This window comes from Xenia sp. Carnegie-2017, unplaced genomic scaffold, assembly GCF_021976095.1.
Source record: "Xenia sp. Carnegie-2017 unplaced genomic scaffold, XeniaSp_v1 HiC_scaffold_13, whole genome shotgun sequence".
NCBI classification, from domain to species: Eukaryota; Metazoa; Cnidaria; class Anthozoa; order Malacalcyonacea; family Xeniidae; genus Xenia; species Xenia sp. Carnegie-2017.
Genome location: NW_025813436.1, coordinates 7991625 through 8012972, shown reverse-complemented (window position 1 = coordinate 8012972; position 21348 = coordinate 7991625). Strand labels below are relative to the sequence as shown.

Genomic DNA, 21348 nt, shown 5'->3' with positions numbered 1-21348 from the left:
TTTTGATTTTAGTAAGTCACGAGGCAAAATTGCTAATAAGCCAAATATGAAAATTTTAAGTCACGGCTTCTTAAAGTCCATGTGTACTGTACACAATCAATAACAATGGCTGCCATTGATTAGTTTGTTAAACGCGCAAAACAACAGAAATTCCGCAAATATTAGGTATTTTATTATAAGTTTTTTTCTAGTCATGATGGCAGGTAACGTTGTTTGAATTTTATAGAGCAAAAAGTTTCATCGTCTTTTCTTGTGTGCCTTATCACAATAAAAAAATTTAGATAGTTATAAATGGATAATGTACGATGACAATGTTAGATTAGACTTAAAAGATAAATTCACGATGTTTTATGATTAATACGATGCTTTGTTTTGCCAACTCATTCTAAGTTGTGGCTTATCCTTTCAGTTTGGAAAAAAAACTTCAAAAAGATCGGGAACATAGGCAGCAGTCAAGACATGGTAATTACCTAGCAAATAGCAACAAAATTGATAATGTCCGCCTCCGGAAGAAAAGTTGCAATTATTGGTGCAGGAATTTGTGGTATCTCCAGCGCAATTTGTCTCCAAAAAGCAGATCCGTCGTTGGATATAACACTGATATCCGAGAAATTCTCTCCTAATCTTACTTCGAACGGTGCTGCAGGTTTCTGGGATCCAGTTTTCTTGAAAAACACCCCGGTTACTAAAATAAGGTTAAACGGTTAAACTTAATTACGAAGTATAATATCAGTGAATAGTACAATAGCAGCAGATTTTGGATAATTTGACTTTGCTCAGGGATGCTAGAAGACAGGATTATTTTGTGTATTTTGAAAGACTCCAAATATTACAGAGTTGACCTACATGTTACATGCATCCTCTTTCTTTTTGTAAGCTGTTGGCAAGCCATTCTCTTTAATCTCTTCCTCAGTTCGTCTTGACCATATTACTTGCTTTTGGCTATATTACCTACTTTATTTCAAAAGATCGCAGATATATCAAAATATGCTTTTTACAAAAATTAGGGTGCTCCATTATTGAATTCCGTCAAAACATGTGCAGAGCAATGAATTGTTGTTTTTGTGTGAAGGATATGTGATATGGGTTTGAGAGTTATAAGCAGTTATTCATTTTTATGTTTCGTTTATTATTTTAGAAAATGGGGAGAGACAACATTCAAGTACTTGAAATCCATTGTGGATAGCAATGATGCTCATAAATATCAAATGAAATACCTCACAGTGTATGAGCTTCATGATCAACCAGCTGAGGTGAAAAGTGAAAAAATCATCCAAAGTTTTGAATCAAAGTCTCCTTCACTTGTTTTTTTATGTGTTTTGATGTATAGAAATCAGAATTAAGTGACATATTCATATCATATGAACAACTCTCCAACAAAGAAATAAGGAGGAATTTTCCATCAGATATTGTGTATGACTTTTGCATTGTAAAACATAGTTGATAAGTTGAATTTAAAGCTAAGAGAAATTGCCAGTAAATGAATGTAATTTGCTCAAATAATCGTACATTTAGAACTGGGTTTGTTATGAGGTCAATCATCATCCCTGGAACACCATATCTCAATATAAAAATGTCCGAGTAAGTACGTATTCTTTTATGTCATCTTCATTCTTCATTCTTATGTTTGCATAAAAAAATGTCAAATTACAATTGATATAGTGCAAATCTCTCTTGAGATATCATATTTTCAGCATTTAGAAATTGCCCCATTTCAAGCCATCCCCTGACAGTCTGTATTTATTTTCCCATACAGGTTTCAACAAAAAGGAGGCAAGATCATTCAAAGAAAAGTAAAATCCTTTGATGAGGTAGTTAGAGACTGCAGTTGTAAATATTTTTTTATCTGTCCATAAGCATTTATATCTTTATAGTTTGCAGGAGAATATGATATTGTGATAAATTGTGCTGGTTTAGGCGCACGCGAGTTGTGCAATGACGACACTATCCAGCCTTTCAGAGGACAAGTTGTAAAAGTAAATTATACATTTTCACAAGTAAAATATTGATAATTTGATACATAGTTATATGTTTATGTTTCAATGTAATTAATTGCCCAATGAAATAGCCGTTGTGACGAATATTTTATCATTAGTTTGCGAAATAGAAGTGCCAGTCAATAAATTTTTATTATCTCTGCGCGTAGATGAAGGCACCGTGGATAAAAAACGGTTACATTCTCACAAGAAAAAAGAATAAGGAGAAATTCCTGACAACATATATTTTCCCAAGGTTATAACCAGAACTTCTGCACTTTTAATGTGTGAATAAAATGCTGATACACTTTCCTAGTGCTCCTGATTTAACCATAAACTTTTCTTATAATCTATACATATACAATTATACGTTAGAATCGCATTTTTTCATGTATATATAGTTGTTATCCGATTACGTATAAAAATAACGATTCAACAATTTTTCTGTGTGAACAGAGCTTACGATGTAATCGTTGGTGGAACACTTCAACCAAATAACTGGGATACGACTATCAACGACAAAGAAACAGAAGCAATCATCGAAAGAGCATCTGAGCTTGAACCGACAATTAAGGTTAAAGCTGTTTAAAGTTTGCATCGATTTCCTTTAGCTTAGGTTATCATTTCACGTGAAAACGCCGTCAAATAGCATTTCAGATGAAAACACTAGACTGCAATATATGAGGTCTCTAGCTTAAAAACAGTTCTCTTTTGATGAAGACACTACATTCAACACTCAAGTTTCAATATCAGATCACTCCTAATGAAGATACAAGACTGGAGTATATAAGGATTCCAGTTTTAACATCACCCTGATGAAGACACTAGACGGGAGTACATATACTGTAGATGTAAGGATTCCAGTTTAAACATCACATCATTCCTGATGTAGAAACTAGACTGAAGTATTTAAGAACTCAAGTTGCTTTTGTAGAATGAAGCAGTTATCATTGAAGCCTGGGCTGGTTTGAGACCAGTAAGAGATTCTGTTCGTTTGGAACATGAGATCATCAATGTTTCAACAAAATACGGAAGTAAAATGAAATTACAGGTGAGGATCTAACTAAATAAAGTCATATAAATGGCCTTAATGAACAGGAGCAATGTTACCTGTAACTAGGAACGGCAATGATAAACACGAAAAGAATGCACTGAAAAATAGAACCAAACCACTTACTACAAAAACTCAATCGTCAAAACTATGTTTTATAGGTCGTCCACAACTACGGTCATGGTGGAGGAGGCCTGAGTTTGTTTTGGGGATGTGCTGTAGACGTTAGAGACCTGGTACTTAGTTCTCTTATGCAGAGTAATTTGTGACCAAAAGATGGTTTGGCCAGAAATGAACTCTTTTTTTTTGAAAAATGATATCAATATGTACATATATTGATAAGATTTAACATATGAACGCTGATGTAGATAGGAATAAGTAGTTAAGTGTAATAGATTTTTATAGTTAATGATTTACTGATTTTACTCCTTTAATTTCACACTTTACGAAAGCTTTTTTAAGTTATCCATAACATATCAATAATAAAACAACTATAAAATAAGAATATACCTACAGTGTGATTATATAAATTACAATTTGTTTGGCTAAATATATCTCAAAAACTTTTGGTATAACTACAAAATAAAACTTAAAACTGTGTAATGCATACAAATATGTGTGGATTTAATGTAAGATAGTTAGGGTGAATAATAAATTTTAACAAGTCTAATTAAGATCTCCGCACCGCCATGTTATAACTATGTTTATCGTTCAATAAGGCAATAAATGCTTAGGGAGAAAGTACAGAAAAGTCGGCTTGCACTACTTCAAACATGTTAAGAAATCTACCACATGCAAAGCAATGAAGAATCTTGTTTTGATACCTTTTTTTTACGTGGAGTTTGCCATCAATAGCTGTCTTATAGATCTATTCCTAATGACCTGTAATAAGCTCTGAAAAAAAACATAAAATGTACATTAAAAAAAAAGTTTAATCAACAATTAAACGTCATTGTAATATGAGTGAACTTTGGCGTGTTGTTTCAAATATATGCATCTTCAGTCATCAATTTGTAAGTAAGATTTTTCATTTCTAAATTTGCAAATTCCTTCTGGTCTGTGTAAATGCGGATGTCTATGCTACGGCAAGTTCAACGTGACTCAATATCAAGGTAAAATAAAAGAACGGAAATAAACTGTGCTGAAACTGCCTTCAAACATAAAAATGTAGTCATGGAAATAGTAAAGACTATAAATGTACGACATAAGGAAAGCACATACTTTCTATCTGCCTCTCGTATTGGAAACAGTAAAGACTATAAATGTTCGACATAAGGAAAGCACATACTTTCTATCTGCCTTTCGTATTGGAAATAGTAAAGACTATAAATGTACGACATAAGGAAAGCACATACTTTCTATCTGCCTCTCGTATTGGAAATAGTAAAGACTATAAATGTACGATATAAGGAAAGCACATACTTTCTATCTGCCTCTCGTATTGGAAACAGTAAAGACTATAAATGTACGATATAAGGAAAGCACATACTTTCTATCTGCCTCTCGTATTGGAAATAGTAAAGACTATAAATGTACGATATAAGGAAAGCACATACTTTCTATCTGCCTCTCGTATTGGAAACAGTAAAGACTATAAATGTACGATATAAGGAAAGCACATACTTTCTATCTGCCTCTCGTATTGGAAACAGTAAAGACTATAAATGTACGATATAAGGAAAGCACATACTTTTTATCTGCCTCTCGTATTGGAAATAGTAAAGACTATAAGTGTACGATATAAGGAAAGCACATACTTTCTATCTGCCTCTCGTATTGGAAATAGTAAAGACTATAAGTGTACGATATAAGGAAAGCACATACTTTCTATCTGCCTCTCGTATTGGAAACAGTAAAGACTATAAATGTACGATATAAGGAAAGCACATACTTTTATCTGCCTCTCGTATTGGAAACAGTAAAGACTATAAATGTACGATGTAAGGAAAGCACATACTTTCTATCTGCCTCTCGTATTGGAAACAGTAAAGACTATAAATGTACGATGTAAGGAAAGCACATACTTTCTATCTGCCTCTCGTATTGGAAATAGTAAAGACTATAAATGTACGATATAAGGAAAGCACATACTTTTTATCTGCCTCTCGTATTGGAAACAGTAAAGACTATAAATGTACGATGTAAGGAAAGCACATACTTTCTATCTGCCTCTCGTATTGGAAACAGTAAAGACTATAAATGTACGATATAAGGAAAGCACATACTTTCTATCTGCCTCTCGTATTGGAAATAGTAAAGACTATAAATGTACGATATAAGGAAAGCACATACTTTCTATCTGCCTCTCGTATTGGAAACAGTAAAGACTATAAATGTACGATATAAGGAAAGCACATACTTTCTATCTGCCTCTCGTATTGGAAACAGTAAAGACTATAAATGTACGATATAAGGAAAGCACATACTTTCTATCTGCCTCTCGTATTGGAAACAGTAAAGACTATAAATGTACGACATAAGGAAAGCACATACTTTCTATCTGCCTCTCGTATTGGAAATAGTAAAGACTATAAATGTACGACATAAGGAAAGCACATACTTTCTATCTGCCTCTCGTATTGGAAATAGTAAAGACTATAAATGTACGACATAAGGAAAGCACATACTTTCTATCTGCCTCTCGTATTGGAAATAGTAAAGACTATAAATGTACGATATAAGGAAAGCACATACTTTCTATCTGCCTCTCGTATTGGAAATAGTAAAGACTATAAATGTACGATATAAGGAAAGCACATACTTTCTATCTGCCTCTCGTATTGGAAACAGTAAAGACTATAAATGTACGATATAAGGAAAGCACATACTTTCTATCTGCCTCTCGTATTGGAAACAGTAAAGACTATAAATGTACAACATAAGGAAAGCACATACTTTCTATCTGCCTCTCGTATTGGAAATAGTAAAGACTATAAATGTACGACATAAGGAAAGCACATACTTTCTATCTGCCTCTCGTATTGGAAACAGTAAAGACTATAAATGTACGATATAAGGAAAGCACATACTTTCTATCTGCCTCTCGTATTGCAAACAGTAAAGACTATAAATGTACGATATAAGGAAAGCACATACTTTCTATCTGCCTCTCGTATTGGAAACAGTAAAGACTATAAATGTACGATATAAGGAAAGCACATACTTTCTATCTGCCTCTCGTATTGGAAATAGTAAAGACTATAAATGTACGATATAAGGAAAGCACATACTTTCTATCTGCCTCTCGTATTGGAAACAGTAAAGACTATAAATGTACAACATAAGGAAAGCACATACTTTCTATCTGCCTCTCGTATTGGAAACAGTAAAGACTATAAATGTACGACATAAGGAAAGCACATACTTTCTATCTGCCTCTCGTATTGGAAACAGTAAAGATTATAAATGTACGATATAAGGAAAGCACATACTTTCTATCTGCCTCTCGTATTGGAAACAGTAAAGACTATAAATGTACGATATAAGGAAAGCACATACTTTCTATCTGCCTCTCGTATTGGAAACAGTAAAGACTATAAATGTACGATATAAGGAAAGCACATACTTTCTATCTGCCTCTCGTATTGGAAACAGTAAAGACTATAAATGTACAACATAAGGAAAGCACATACTTTCTATCTGCCTCTCGTATTGGAAATAGTAAAGACTATAAATGTACGACATAAGGAAAGCACATACTTTCTATCTGCCTCTCGTATTGGAAACAGTAAAGACTATAAATGTACGATATAAGGAAAGCACATACTTTCTATCTGCCTCTCGTATTGGAAACAGTAAAGACTATAAATGTACGATATAAGGAAAGCACATACTTTCTATCTGCCTCTCGTATTGGAAACAGTAAAGACTATAAATGTACGATATAAGGAAAGCACATACTTTCTATCTGCCTCTCGTATTGCATCACTTAATGCTTTACGTTCTTCGCGTAAAGAATCCCTGGTAGATATGAACATACAAGATAAGTCATTGTAATCAAACTACAACGAATTACTAAACGTTAATGCATTACATCTTACCGTAATACATCTAAAGAATCAACACTGTCCGAGTCGGATTCGTGACCATTCTGAAAAAAAGATGATTATCACGATTAAAAGGTGCAAAATGGTTTGCCCAGAAATCTTCGATTTATCACATTTTATACAAAAAAAAACTCGTTCCCTCATGTTCAAACTTTTGGATGTACAAATCACACCTCAAAAAATGTGATATTTGAACAGTGGTGAAACGAGGTCAGTTTTTTACTCGCTGCTTATCAAATATTATAATCAAAAGGAACAAAAAAACAATATTGAAGAGACAAATTATTATTTTAAAGAAATAAATGATAATTTAATTGAAAAGTTTACAAAGCAGGAGTTCAAATCACTGCATTTCTATAGTCTATAAGTTATTACCCACCCTAACAACTCTGTCTATACGTGACTGTATCCTATCTGACGCGGACAACGCAGCAGAGAGATGGGGCGAGTATCGCGTACGATGACGTAGAGTCGCGTCGCTATAGGATCGTGAGAGACCAGAAGTGATGTCCAGATCGTCAAGGGCAAACCTTAAACTGCGTGTGGGACTCGTAGAACGATAAGACGAAGTGAACGTAGTCGGTTCAGTGATAGAACGACTGTGACGTCCACGACGACGTGACGTCAGCGGGGTGCTGGTTGGGAAATCAACTGAGTACTTCCATGCTACATAAAGATAAGATATATATCATTTTAATATGAGATAAATAGGAACTTGTGGGACACTTGGGGATATGACGAAACATGATACTACAAAGATACAAACCAGGTATTGACTCAGAAGTCACATTTCCCTGAGATCGCTTTGAGGGTGATAATGACCTTGACCTTCGTGTCGGCGATCTTGACCTTCTTGGCTTGGGGTTAATAAAAGTAGAAAAGTCACGATTTTCCAACATTTTATCATCTTTATGTCGGACAACAAACTCAGAGTTATGCTGCGCAGAGTCCTCCCCAGCCTGCCCCAATTTGGGTGGAGATCTAGAGCGGTTACTAGGCGACCGTGATTTGGACGTATTTAAGAAGGAAACGACTTCTTCGTCAGAGTCGCTCTGAAACAAACGTTTGCAATAACTTCGAGTAAAAAGCTTTTGACCATGGTTTTTAAACCATTTTTCATCTTTTTACAGCAAACTACAGCAAAATTCCCATTTAATTATTGACCTATTTATGATAGTTTCATTGTGATCCAAAACCCTTCTCTGGCAAAAATGTGAACATGATGTTTTGTAGACTTGCATGTCATATGGTGGGTTCAACCAATTGCAAAAAAATTGAACTTTCACACAAGCAAAAAGTAAACACTCATGTTAAGCTTCATGCAATGCATAAAAAATAAAAGACATCTTACTGATTGAGTGAAGTCAATTGGATCAGCAACTTCTTTCAAAGTAGTTTTGGTTGCAAACTCAAGTCGTACAGGTTCTCCCTTAAAGGACAAAAACTATTCACAAAACAGCATGAAGACAAAGGTTCAAACAAACTGACTTTTAACAAGAAGAGCAACAACTAAAATGGCTATTTCTAAAATAGGCCATGATAGTAACACAATAATTTCTTACAATGAAAAGCTAAGATAAGTGTTCTCTTGGCAAGTGGCCTTACTGCTACTTGCTCATATAAACAATCTATCAGATATTTTATCAGCTCCTATTTAATTTAATGGGAAAATAATACTATTGTACTTACAGTGATTCTGATTGGGTTGAAGAGAGATGTTTTATACAATGTAATATCTCTTCCAGGCAGATAAGATGAAACAGATGTCGGATATAGAAAATCTTTTACATTGGATGAGTAATGAGCAATGACGAACCCATCTGAGTATGATAGAAATAATCAAATAATGTCATTTACATCACTTGTTTCCTTACAATTTGAAGAAGGGCATTTACCCAAGAAGAAGGACATTAAAAAGAAAAACACTGTTGCTAAAATTAAATAAAACACACTTAAAGTAGTTAAACTTTTCGTTACCAGTAATGTAGTCGTCATGTTGTCTTAATTCGATTGTCAAGTCTTCTCCTGGTTAAATTTTTAAAGGCAAATGTCAGCGACAGCAAAATAAAATTTACATTACACCATAGAAACTACGTTTACCTTTCAACAATACAGAAACATAAGCAGGATCTTGGCAATTCCTAAATGTCTACAAAATAAACCAATCGATCATTTCAATCAATCATTTAGAAAATATCTTTAAGAAATAATTTTATTTGTGCTAAACAAAACATTGCATTAAGCTTTTGATTATAATAAACAGTTCATTATTACAACAACAACTTATTAAAATACCCTTTCAAAACGAAGCCGCTCATGAAAAAATAGTGGAAATGTCGGTGGAACAGCTTTTGTACTGACTTCTAAGCCCATGCAGTAGACTCGTAGATAGACGTAGCCGTAATCTCGCAGATACGTCCCTGGACATAACACCTGAAAAACATTGAACATTTCAGCAGTTTGCAAAGTCCGATTACTCGAATTCTTTCTCGACCTAAAGCGTCGGTAGCAACAACTTAAGAAACAAATAGTTCAACCCTGGGAAACCTTACTGTATGAACATCCAGCTCCACAACACACTTCATTGCCTTTCGAGACATGTTTTTTTTATGAAATTGTTGTTTATAAACTAGAAGTATCCTCAAGTTTACAACGAAGCTAATCCTGTCGCCAAGGTGAATTTTGTGAAGCAACTGAAACATAAGTCAGGGGGGAGGGTTGAAATTATTGCAGCTGTATGAGGCGTGCACGTGCATTTGCAGGTCAATTCAATGGTCGTACCAGTCCTTTTGTAAAAAATATTTTAAAAATGTCATTTTTATATGGATAAAATTTTAAAAGTACGCCTTGTGTTTACATGCTATTAATTTTGAAGAATATTAGTGAAACTTATATAATGTCGCCAAAAGTCATAGTAAGGCTACTCAGACACAGGAAGACACAAAGGTAGACATAAAAGTAGACACATAAAGGAAGATATAAAATAGACATAAAGTTAGAGATAAAGGTTGAAATAAAGATAAACGCAAAGGTAGAAACAAAGGTAGTTCTTTTTCATAAAAGACGACATGAACGACATTTCAAAAAGTTGTTATTTCTTAAAAGACGACATGAACGACATTTCAAAAAGTCGTTATTTAATGTAATCATGTAGTCAATGAAATCATGTAATCGTGTAATCATGTGAATAAGTTGTTATTTCATAGAAGACGGTAGGTACCTAAAAGTAACAATACAGTGTGATACTGATTACTACAATCTTTAAACTCTTCGAGTCTTTGACAGTCGTCATCAAGACGTCAACATCTTTTTTGAGTACGTGAAGAAATTTTCCCAGTAGCTTCAAAATAAATAGTCATGTCACATACAAGCTAAACTCACTGCGATGCTACCAATCAGTTTGATTCGGCATAAAATATAACAATCTTTTCAAAATTTAAAAATGCCGATGGAAGGAGTGCCCAGCACCAGTCACTCCCATGGGCCAAGGTAACTCCCTTGGATTAGTAAAAATATCTTCTTATTTACTGTTTTAAGTTAATTGGTCCAAATGTCTAAAATTAATACATAAAATAGTGCTTTATCTCCTGCTAACGACGATCCAAGCACAATATTAAACTACATTTTACTACATAAACACAACAATGCTAAATTGGTCTTCCTAACAAATTAATAATACATCAAAACCTACAGAACAGGGAGAGGACAAGAGAAGAGAGAAAGAAGGGTAAGCTAAAGAAAAGAGAGGACAGGCAAGAGGAATACTTGGTACGAATCATGAATAAAGTTCGAAATATTGAAGCCTCTTTTCGCTACTTACCACATGCCTTTTCACTACATGCCTTTTCGGAATGATGTTCATGTCGTCTACTGTCAAACAACTTTGAACTGAAGCCTAAAACGACATTTGAAAGTCATCGTTTTAACGAAAAGATATTTAACGAAGTCATATAGGAGTCGTCTTTTCAACGTGCTTTGTCTGCCTTTTTATCTACCTTGGTGTCTATCCTGCCTACCCTTTGTGTCTACCTACCTTACTATGTCCATTCATACGGGACGACAATTGTATCAAATTAACAATAACCTGACGCTACACCAGACTTGGCCAAGAACGATAAACTCCACAATTTTAGCATATTTTCTCGATTTTTAGGCCATTTCACTCAAAAATGGAGACTTACGAATTGAGCACTAAATGAACTTCGGAAATACTGCATCAAAAATTTTTAAACATCTCATGCCAAAAGACTTTCAATAAATGGCAAGATTCTAGTTCAAGCAAATCTTTTAAAAAGAAAATCATTGTCACACAAACTAAAACATTACCATACATATCAAGGTTTTACAGAATTTATCGATATTCACATTGTTTTACATCATCATATTTACCATTTCATCAATTTAACATATGAACAGGGTTTATTCTATCATGAAATTTATTACAAAAATCCCCCGTAACTACAGAAACACGAATTTTATAGACACCCAGCAACACATTGAATAGTACAGTATTTTGATGAATCTGCTTATGGTCATGCAGCAAATTCAATAAATCTTCATGTACTGAGAATCACTTTATGAGACATTTTTTGTGTGTGATGAGTGTCTATTACATCGCTCTGTACAAGTAGCCAGTTTTTAAATCTCTACACAATTGAATACATAGTTTACATAGATGTTCATAAGCATACAAGTCCTAAGTTATGCACAAATGTACATCGTTTGTACAAATTTAATTTTTTTTTCATAAAGTTTTCATCGACAGGGTGTAATATTAACAATCCACACTTTTACAGTTTAGCAAGGGAAAAACATTGCAATCAAATAACTCGTAAGATGAGTTGGATCAACTCTACTCTCAAGGCTTAAAAAATCTTTGGCAATCATTTTGAATACTTAGCGCTATGTTCTTTCCAACTAACAGAAGCAAAAAGAAAATATTACAAAAATATACTATGTTTTTACCGGTTTGAGAAAACCTTTTTTTATTTTCATTTGTTATAAACATCACCGAAGTAAAAATACCTTAAATTCTAATGTTATAAAATCATTTCGCGTGAAAATATTTTTACATCACGAGTTTACCCCGTGTACATCACGTGTGTCCACTTCAAGACCACGAGAACAAAATCACGAGCACAATGTGCTATTTTCTAATTTTGAAACCAAAGATTTTCGCTTCCTTAACTGAAGAGATACACGCTAACTACATAATATTATTCTATACATGGGGCAGGCATTATTTTTACATTCTTACACTATAGGTACAAATTTTCAAAGATGGGTGAGATTTTAATCGAAGGGTTTAAAAGCTATAATCATCCCACGTGCACACCAGATACAAACATAGATTTCATAATATGTGAACATAATTTTTAGATACGCAAGACAGGCATTATTCAATATAGACGCAATAAAAACTGTGTCAAGTCATAAAATATCCTACAGCTACATTCGCTTCAGGACACAGTGAAGATCATTTGCTGAGCAATGATCGACTTTTAGGGGGTGGAAATTATCAACTTCCCGAGGCCCTCCCGAGGGTGACGTCATAGCAGCGTCGTGCCAAATGGCGAGTAATCCAAGCTGGGTTTGATCATGTATTTCTCGAGTTTCGCCAGTATGTGTTTTCCGTACGTGTATTTCTTGAGCGTAGCAACATACGGTCTTATTTTGAGAATGAGAAGTTTCCGTTGCGGGGCCTCAGCAACATCGATCATTTTTTGCACAACATAATTTGCAAACTGATCTTTCATCATGCTAAATAAGCCACTTTGTGGTCTGCAATGAAGGATAAACAATCGAAAATGTAAAAGCAAGTTGTTGTTCTTGTAGCTTGTGAAGCAAGCTTTTCACGGACATATATTATTCCGTCGTAGTTCGAAACAATTGCTAGTCCATTTTACGTTTTTTTGCTTCCAAACTTGGTGCGAGTAAAACCAGACACTAAGCCCAGTAATCTCACCCTCATATAACGCTTCAAACCCATCAAATAACAAAAAGAAACAACTGTATTTTGAAAATCAACATACCCGTCAGTGCTATTACAAACTTCCTCGATAAGTATTGCTCGGTCAGGTCGTGACGCGTGCGATATGCACTTCTCAACAACATTGCTACAAAACAAAGTCAAAATGGCAAAATGAGACATTGACGTTTGACTACGATGCTGTTTGTAGCATTGCGTAACATTGAGGACATTGGGGAGATCAATTTGAGAAAAAAACAAACAAGTTACGTATTTGCTGTAAGCAAATTAATAATATAAAAATTGAGCTATTATTCTAAAAAATGGTCACGACTCATTTTCGCCACACCTAGTCATTCAGTATCATTGGTAAACAAATGCCTTCTATGTTCCACTCACAGATGCAAATCTAACCCACATTGACGTAATTATATGTCTGCAACACACATATCGATCACACGGCATTGTTGCCACAAAAACAACATAAGAGACAAAGATGGCGCTTTACCTTGCAAATTTATGCTGACTCAACATTACGATACTTCCCTTGAGCTGCATCACAATTTTACTCTTGTCGTCATAGGTACCATGCTCCAGAACATGCTGTATGACGTAATTACCATATTGATCCTGCACCAGACGTTCAATGTTATCATGAAGCTCGACAAGAATCGGCATTGTCTGCTCAGGATTGCAATGCTCAAGAATACGTTGAATTACACGGCAACCATAAGGATGCGTCGATAATGCAACAACCTGGAAAAAAAACAGAATCTTTGTTGGCACTTAGAATCAACAATTTCCAATCAATTCAAATGACATAAACAAAAGTCTACTCTTGTCTTGATAAGGGTAACCCCTTGGACAAAATTACGTAAACAAACACAACAAAAGTATGTTTAGTAGAGAAATAAAGCACATCCAACACAAATACAAACTTTACATCCAAACAATTCGTTGATTCTAAGTGTATCGTAAAAAGGATAGAATTCAGTCCCCAAAAGATGAAACACAATAAACACATTTCATACCTGTCCTTTAAAAGCGATAATAATGAAATGTAGATAACCAGGATCAACACATTCGATGCATTTCTGAACCACGTGATTACCATTTTGATCTTTGACGCATTTTAAAACATAACCATCTAATTCTCGAACTAATTCTTTCTATTAACAAAGACAAATATTTAAAATAAAAAATAACCAAAACTCCAGTTAAAACAAGATCAGGTGCAGAAACTACGATAGTTATGACTTAATACCTGTTGATCACATGGTATACACTCAAGAGCTTTCTGTATGACACGGCATCCGTACATTTGCAAGGCAAGTGGTAACACGTGACCTTGAATGCAGTTTGCAAGATGTTGTTTCTGGTCACGATTACCAAACTCGAAGAATTTCTGAATGACGTAATTTCCGAAAACATCCGTCATCAGACTGTATGCAGCAGGAAGAATCTCGTTAAAAACCATCTGTTTCTCACTGGGAGAAGCACGCTCCAGTTTCTGTTGTATAAAACGAGATCCATGCTGGTCTTGAGAGAACTCAACAATATGATTGGCAAGATCACGAAGTTGGATGTTTGGAAAGCGATTGTTACGGAAATCCTCTAACAGTCGACTGCGGTTCGACTCCTTCAGACGACTGCTACGGAAAGAGCTCGAGGACAACGGACTACCGCTGTACAAACCAGCATTTGACAGACCGTTAAGTGCATTCGTATATTTACGGTCACCAGCCCCTGGCGCAGCAGATGGAAGATACTGCGATATGCTGCTCCCAATTGGACTGCCAACATGGAAGCCACCACTTAAGGGAGGTGTCTGTAATTCAGGAATACCCAAAGTTGGTTGTTGAGAGTTCATTGATAAACCACCAATGGAGTTTGAGGTACCATACATGGGAATAGGTTGACGTCTATTAAGATCACTCATTAGTCCATCTTGTCCTGCATTACCTCCTATGGTCCCCAAAGTTCCTGAAGACCCACCTACACTACCAAGTACTCCACCACTGCCAATCTGCAAGCCAGACATAGAACTCGTAGCTGAGTTTTGTGGAAGGTAACCTAGAGAGCCTTGACTACCTATAGCATTCATCTGTTGTTGTCCCGGTGGTTGAGCAAACATTCTCAGACCGTTGGTAGTGTTGGCAACACGTCCACTTGCCTGACTGATGTCGTTTATCATCAAAGGTTGAATCATGCGAACTGATTGGTTTAATTGTGCAGGAGTGAGACCCTGTGGTGTGCCAACAACGACATTTCCCGATTGATCATAATATGCATTTCCAAGGTTTAATGAAGCACCAGGAGCAGCAAGAAGTTGGTAATTACCAAGTGAGAGTGTATTCTGCTAAAAAGAAAATATGTTGATGATGAAAAGAGACAATGATTAAAAACAACTATCATAAAACATAATGTAAAAGATTGAAATGCATAAGAGTGTCATTTTGCATCCTTTGTCAAACTATGACTTTCGACATCTGCATTGGTTTGCAATGAACATTACTAACCTGTTGCGACATTATTTCACTGCCAGTAGGACGACCAGTTGAGCTGGTTCTCAAAACTGGTTGCTGTTGTACAAACTGTCCAGCATTAGATGTTTGGTATACACCCCAAGGCACATTGTATGTTGCTGGATATTGTGGATGTGGTACCACCTGTTGGGCTTGACCAGGGTTTGTCATTGAAGCCATAGGCACACCACCACCATAAGGGTCAGGTGTTGCAGAAGCTGTAATAAAGTATGAGTTGCCAGGATATGGTGCGGCTGCCGATTGCATGTTTATCTGTTGCTGCTGTTGCTGTTGTTGTGCAGCCATTGACATCTGCTGTTGAGATCGCTGTGATGCAGTGACAACTTGTACTGATGGATGTCCATTAAAGTAAGATGATCCACCAACAAAAAGATCATTCTGCGATGTGTTTGCATAATTGACGGAGAAGTTGTCAAAGTGGCTATTATCCAAAGGATCCATCATAATTGGGTCTGCATCCACAGGGTTTGTCAGTCGTTGTTTAACAGGTGTAGTTGGCTTTGTAGTGGTTACTTGGTTAGCTTGTGTGGTGTCAACATAAGCCTGCAGCTCAGCAGGTGATGACTGTCGACTTCCTGGTGTGCGACTAAAAATATCAAACAAACACAGGATACAGTAACATGATCATAGAAGGTACTACATACAATATATCAAACCTGAGATTAAAGTTAATGTAACTTCAATACATATGGACATTGTAAAATCCAATACATAAACTATTGTCCCCAATGCTGTCTGACATATGAGTCTAACAATTTCAATCATTCAAAGTATATAAAACACCAAGGACAATACACAGACACAGCTTTAAGACAAACATATGGGGGTGTATTTATGTGACACACCAATGACTCAAGCACTTCCAATAAGGCAGCAAAAAGCTGTTGAGTGACATCACATAAAGTGAATACATTCTGGAAGTGGATCTAAGGAAGTGTGTTCAAGTAAGCTTCATGGTAAAACTTATCAATAGACAATCTGGCATCAGCTTGCCAAATTAATATAGTGTACATGAATTGTACAGACAAGAATCAATAAAATGTTTACAAAATACCTGTCCCCACCTTTCCAATTGGTCTATTTGAAAATAAACCTTTTGCAGGTATCATAAATTCTACCAACCTGAAACTATGCGATGGTTTCTCGTCGGGTAGCACCCCCTGAACAGTTTGAGGTGATTTGTCTGACTGTTCTCTTTTCAGAGTATTTCTCACTTCCTCGGCATTTTCATCCTCAAATGCATGTTCTTTCTGATTTGATATGGGTATTTTTAACTCTTTCTCTTCTTTTTCAGGTTGATTCTAACACAAAATTAAGATGTTTTAGAATTCAAAGTAGCAGGACCTATTATCAATGGTCATAAAATATTGGCAAGTTTTTAAGTTTTTGTACAGGCTTTAAACAAATGCAACTGCCCGCCCACAAGAAACTCTACACTTAACTCCAGCTTAAAAACATGCCTATTTTTTCAAATATAATTTGTACAAATAACATAGCTAATTTAACCACCATGTAGAATCACCATGTAAAAGAGAAAATTTAATTACCATTCTTGCTTTCATTTTTGATATTTGGGCATCAATATCGACAACAGGAGATGAAGCAAGAACAAACTCAGCAACACTCATACCAACACCATCAGTAGATCTTGGAGATAAGACACCATGTTGATCAACACCATTGTAGTTACGAATATTCATTGACCTAGCCATGTTGATGGGTTGTGAGACTGCATGCTCTGATGTTACACGAGGCATTGAAGGTAATAATGTATTTGAGTCCCATGGTTCACCATGAAAAATGCCATTTCTGTCATCATCATTGTCATCTTCTGGCCAAAGATTCTTTGCTTGAGATGCAATCTGAAAACATCACTAAAATTTTAAGGATTTCCTCACATTATACAAACAAGAGCATCTTCATCTAACTGTTGTTATACACTAGGGAACATTTAGGTTCTTATATTCTCCCACCATAGAATTGAATGCACCTTCATCCCTTATTGTATATACTAAGGTACTTATACCCCTCTTTTTCAATCATACACACTATGCAACAGACAAGATGGTTAACATGAAATAACACAGGATTTTGAAACCTGTAAGGTCTAAATAACCATTAACCAGAACTATTTATTTGCATCATTAATGTATGAAGTTTAATAGGCAAAAATAAAGCCATACCTCTTGCATGCTTGAGCTTTGCTCTTGATCATTGTCAAGGCTTATTCCTTGAAAATCCTCTTCCAGACTGGCAACATTATTGTTGGTCTAAAAAATTGTTTTTCCTTCAAATAAACTTTATTGCTCATGCTTCAAGTAAGCCTGTGTTTGCCACACACAGATACAACTTTCAATAAGTTCAAGATTAAAGAAATGAGATATAAAATTAGAAAACATGAATTTTGAAATAAATTATCAATTACTTAATAAAAAATTCAAAAATACAAACAGTACAAGTTTTTCAAACAAAGAATGTTGAAGAATGTTGAATAAAAATGAATATTGAATTATTGAAAACATTAATTGGACTTTGTGTATTTTCATTTGAATATGTTGTTCGTTTTTAATACCTGGTCCTAATTTATAAAATCATGTAAGTAAAAAAAATCAAATCTTTTAATACATATATTTGAAACACAAACAATGCACATATGCATGTACAATATATAATTTCTCACACACTCATGTTTCTCAAACGAAATTCATTTTATTAGTTTGACATTCTCTGAATTTGTCTAATAAAGCATGTTTGAACATGTTTTGATTACTGTCAAGACAAATAATTAGTCAAAACTCGAATCAGTCAAATGACACACAATGATACACAAAAACTTTGAATTTTGGACTTTGGTTATGGTTGAGAAACAAGAACATAAAGACGTTCATTTTCGAATTAACATATGAACTTAAGATGCTGCAATTTCAAGCTAAAATCAAATGAAACAAAAATATCTAGTATGCTAATAATTGAATACAAAGTGAACTGCTTCCGTTAATTGAGTCCAAACTCAATGAAATCATTATTAATAAATGCGAAATTGTAAGTTCATAAAAAAAATATTCAATGAACAACAGAGCGAACATTCAATACTGTGGGCACAGCATCATTCTAACACTGCCATTCTTCTGTATAGAAGTTCATATGGAGATATAATTCATGTTTACAATAGCGTTTATTATCTAAAAGAATTGCTTCCATGATACCGTGGTATTTATTGCGAAAATACTCAAGTACTAAAAAATATCCAAAATCAACATTAAGAAAGCAGGTCGTTGAAATTAGGAGATCAATAAGCATTTGTAATTTAATTTGAATGAAAACAGTATGCATGTGTTCGCCCACAAAGGTTAAATATTATTTCAGACACACGTTCAAAACATCGCAAATGTTCAATTTATAAGCAACATTACTTTTTAGCAACTTACATTTTCAGCTTTGTCGTTCACAGCCCAGTGTTTGCCAGCAAATGAACTCTCATCCATCGTAACGCTTTTAGTAAAGCTGGTAGCGACACCTTGCCTTTCAAACAAATAACTTGCAACCTCTCCATTCACACCATTCACACTGGGTAAGTCGTAGCCATTAGTCGTTACAGGAGAAATATCGTTCGTCGTTTTGCCCAGTTTAACATTCTTTTCCACTGCAGTGTGTCTTTCAGTATCCCAAGCAACTTCGTGCATGCTAAGAACACATACAAAACTCATCGAAGGAAGCTAAAAAACAAGTCAGAACCACGTCAACAACATTTAATAAGCCTTTCAACATAACGAGGGTGTGCCAAATAGCTTCAGTTTCACGTTTATTTTTACAGGTTTTCTCGCATATTTAAAAAAAATACAATGACGATTTTACAGGTTAAATACAAGCAAAATGTATAAGATGTGCAAAAATCGTGATTCAAAAAGGATTTCGGACTTACACGATGGATTGTTCACACTAAACAGCAAGCTGAGTGCAAAACGAGAGCATGACTTCCACTTGACAAAGGATAACCGACGGACGGAGAGAGAATGTAGTAATAGGGAGACTGGGGACCAAGTGAACACAAGTGAACATAAGATCTAGAGTTCTTACTTCTTGTATGGTAGTCTTATACCAAAAACAAATTTTCGCAAATAAAGCTATTAGTTAAAAATAGAGCTTAATAGAAAGTCCATAAACATAGAAAAGTTTTTCCCGACGTAAAAAATGAAAGGGACGTGGCTCAACAGCAAAATTTAATATCTTTTTTTTAGCTTTTATTGACTTAAACGAACTGAATTGCTTTCACACAAAAAAGGGAGGAAAAAAACAATGTATTTTTTGCTGTTTTACAATTTATTTGCTCAATGAATGTGTTGCTAACCAACAAAACTGCAATATTACATCATTGTGAGGTGCGTTGCACCCACCTACTCCCCCCTCAGTATTTAAAGCCCGGATTTCACTCATATATATGATGATTCTCCATAAATGACATAACGTCCAAGTTATACAACAGCTAATAAAAGACAACTCAAATAGACTTCACTTGCCATAAGAACATTGTAAAAATATCAACAAATGTCGCTATGATATAGTATATAAACTAATTCAAAAAATATAAATTCAATACGTACATTTGAAAGAATCGAAGTTGATAAGAATGCTTGGTATTTATAGTTCTATTCAAAAATATTGTTATAGAAGCGGTTTAATGCATACTTCAGATAAACATTATGTAACGAAGATCAATATTTTTCGATTTGTTAAGATATATTTCTTTGGGCAGATTATACGAGTTGAATTCAACACAACTCAAGACAAACATATGTAAATACATATCCTTTGTTTACGATTAACATTTGATCATTTGAATAAAACGGATATTACCCACAGGTATGACATAGTCCAGTTGTACATAATAGAAATATAATCAATATTTTGAGAGGCAAAACAACTTTTAATACAATTTCGCAATCACGCAAAACGAGAGAAGTTTTGAACACAAATCGCAGGAAATAAATTTTATTAGTTTGTAAATTCTTTACACTATAAGTTGCAATTATGATGATCTCGAAGGAATGCACGGTCAATGTGTTGAACATAGTGTAAAATAAAATTTCTACAGCCAATGAGTGAACTATCGATTTATTTGATGGAGTAAAAAGTGCACCATAAGTGCACCCCATGTTAAATTTGTTCGCAAAATTAAAGAAGAAATTTTTCTCACAAAAGAAACAAGTAAACAGTTCGATCAAAGGTCACTTTACCTGTTATTTGAGTGAAACAAAGAAATTTTGATTTCAAAGACAAAGAATAATAATCCAACTTTAAACTATACGAGACAGAAAAAGTCGCTTTCAATTGCTTCTATAAATCCTTCATAACACGAGAAAATACTGTTGTAGTTAGCTTTCTGGTGATTTCACAACGAATACTGCATTTAACATCGTCGTCAAACGTTACGTCGCCAGAGCGTTTGGGAACCACGAGAACTCATCAGCAGAGCAAACACAACGCACAAAGCTGACGTTGCAGGAATCACACAATCACGTGAGCATTGGTAAGGGGGCGGGCTAAGTGGCATTAGCACGTTTTTCTCTCATATGACATCCTTAAATTCACAGGTTTTTCACACAAAAAGTGAAAGGAGAGAAAAGCAACTTGATAATGTTTTTATAAAATAGTAACATAGTCACAAATAAATTGAAAATACGCAAGTTGGTAATATTTTGACGTTAAATGTGATTGGTTTTCCAATGCGTCGTAATCTCAGCAATCGTAATATATGATTACG

General features: G+C 34.8%; 3 protein-coding genes and 1 non-coding gene across 9 annotated transcripts; 1 reads left to right on the top strand and 3 right to left on the bottom strand.

Moving 5' to 3' along the window:
- The first annotated feature begins 100 nt into the window (after positions 1 to 100).
- On the top strand, positions 101 to 3634 carry LOC124433497 (D-amino-acid oxidase-like). Its single transcript, XM_046983278.1, has 11 exons — positions 101 to 165; positions 410 to 695; positions 1139 to 1253; positions 1331 to 1413; positions 1516 to 1581; positions 1757 to 1811; positions 1875 to 1976; positions 2147 to 2232; positions 2433 to 2550; positions 2911 to 3027; positions 3189 to 3634. Exons 2-11 carry the CDS (start codon positions 496 to 498, stop codon positions 3294 to 3296), a joined length of 1050 nt encoding a protein of 349 aa, XP_046839234.1. The 5' UTR covers positions 101 to 165; positions 410 to 495; the 3' UTR covers positions 3297 to 3634.
- Positions 1536 to 9766, bottom strand: LOC124433496 (spermatogenesis-associated protein 6-like). 4 transcript variants are annotated; one of them, XM_046983275.1, is made up of 12 exons: positions 9626 to 9766; positions 9369 to 9506; positions 9174 to 9222; positions 9051 to 9098; positions 8763 to 8893; positions 8425 to 8502; positions 7840 to 8125; positions 7453 to 7739; positions 7068 to 7117; positions 6928 to 6987; positions 3852 to 3921; positions 1536 to 1620 (listed from the first exon to the last, which is right to left on the bottom strand). In XM_046983275.1, exons 1-11 carry the CDS (start codon positions 9671 to 9673, stop codon positions 3888 to 3890), a joined length of 1209 nt encoding a protein of 402 aa, XP_046839231.1. In that variant the 5' UTR covers positions 9674 to 9766; the 3' UTR covers positions 1536 to 1620; positions 3852 to 3887. The 4 variants fall into 4 exon arrangements, with proteins under 4 accessions (XP_046839231.1, XP_046839230.1, XP_046839233.1 ...); XM_046983274.1 differs by lacking the exon at positions 1536 to 1620 and having other exon boundaries at positions 3420 to 3921; XM_046983277.1 differs by lacking the exon at positions 1536 to 1620 and having other exon boundaries at positions 3420 to 3921; positions 7840 to 7930.
- A 1641-nt stretch (positions 9767 to 11407) lies between these two features.
- Positions 11408 to 21073, bottom strand: LOC124455658 (pumilio homolog 2-like). Of its 3 annotated transcripts, none has more exons than XM_047006308.1 (11): positions 20822 to 21073; positions 19016 to 19303; positions 17771 to 17857; positions 17135 to 17449; positions 16710 to 16888; positions 15561 to 16173; positions 14306 to 15400; positions 14073 to 14210; positions 13550 to 13797; positions 13106 to 13189; positions 11408 to 12854 (listed from the first exon to the last, which is right to left on the bottom strand). In XM_047006308.1, exons 2-11 carry the CDS (start codon positions 19292 to 19294, stop codon positions 12623 to 12625), a joined length of 3270 nt encoding a protein of 1089 aa, XP_046862264.1. In that variant the 5' UTR covers positions 19295 to 19303; positions 20822 to 21073; the 3' UTR covers positions 11408 to 12622. The 3 variants fall into 3 exon arrangements, with proteins under 3 accessions (XP_046862264.1, XP_046862255.1, XP_046862269.1); XM_047006299.1 differs by lacking the exon at positions 20822 to 21073 and adding an exon at positions 19510 to 19603; XM_047006313.1 differs by lacking the exon at positions 20822 to 21073 and adding an exon at positions 19510 to 19603 and having other exon boundaries at positions 14306 to 15397.
- Positions 16306 to 16528, bottom strand: LOC124433600. Its single transcript, XR_006944513.1, has one exon. It is a non-coding gene; the product is annotated as a small nucleolar RNA SNORA53 (small nucleolar RNA).
- Positions 21074 to 21348: the final 275 nt, after the last annotated feature.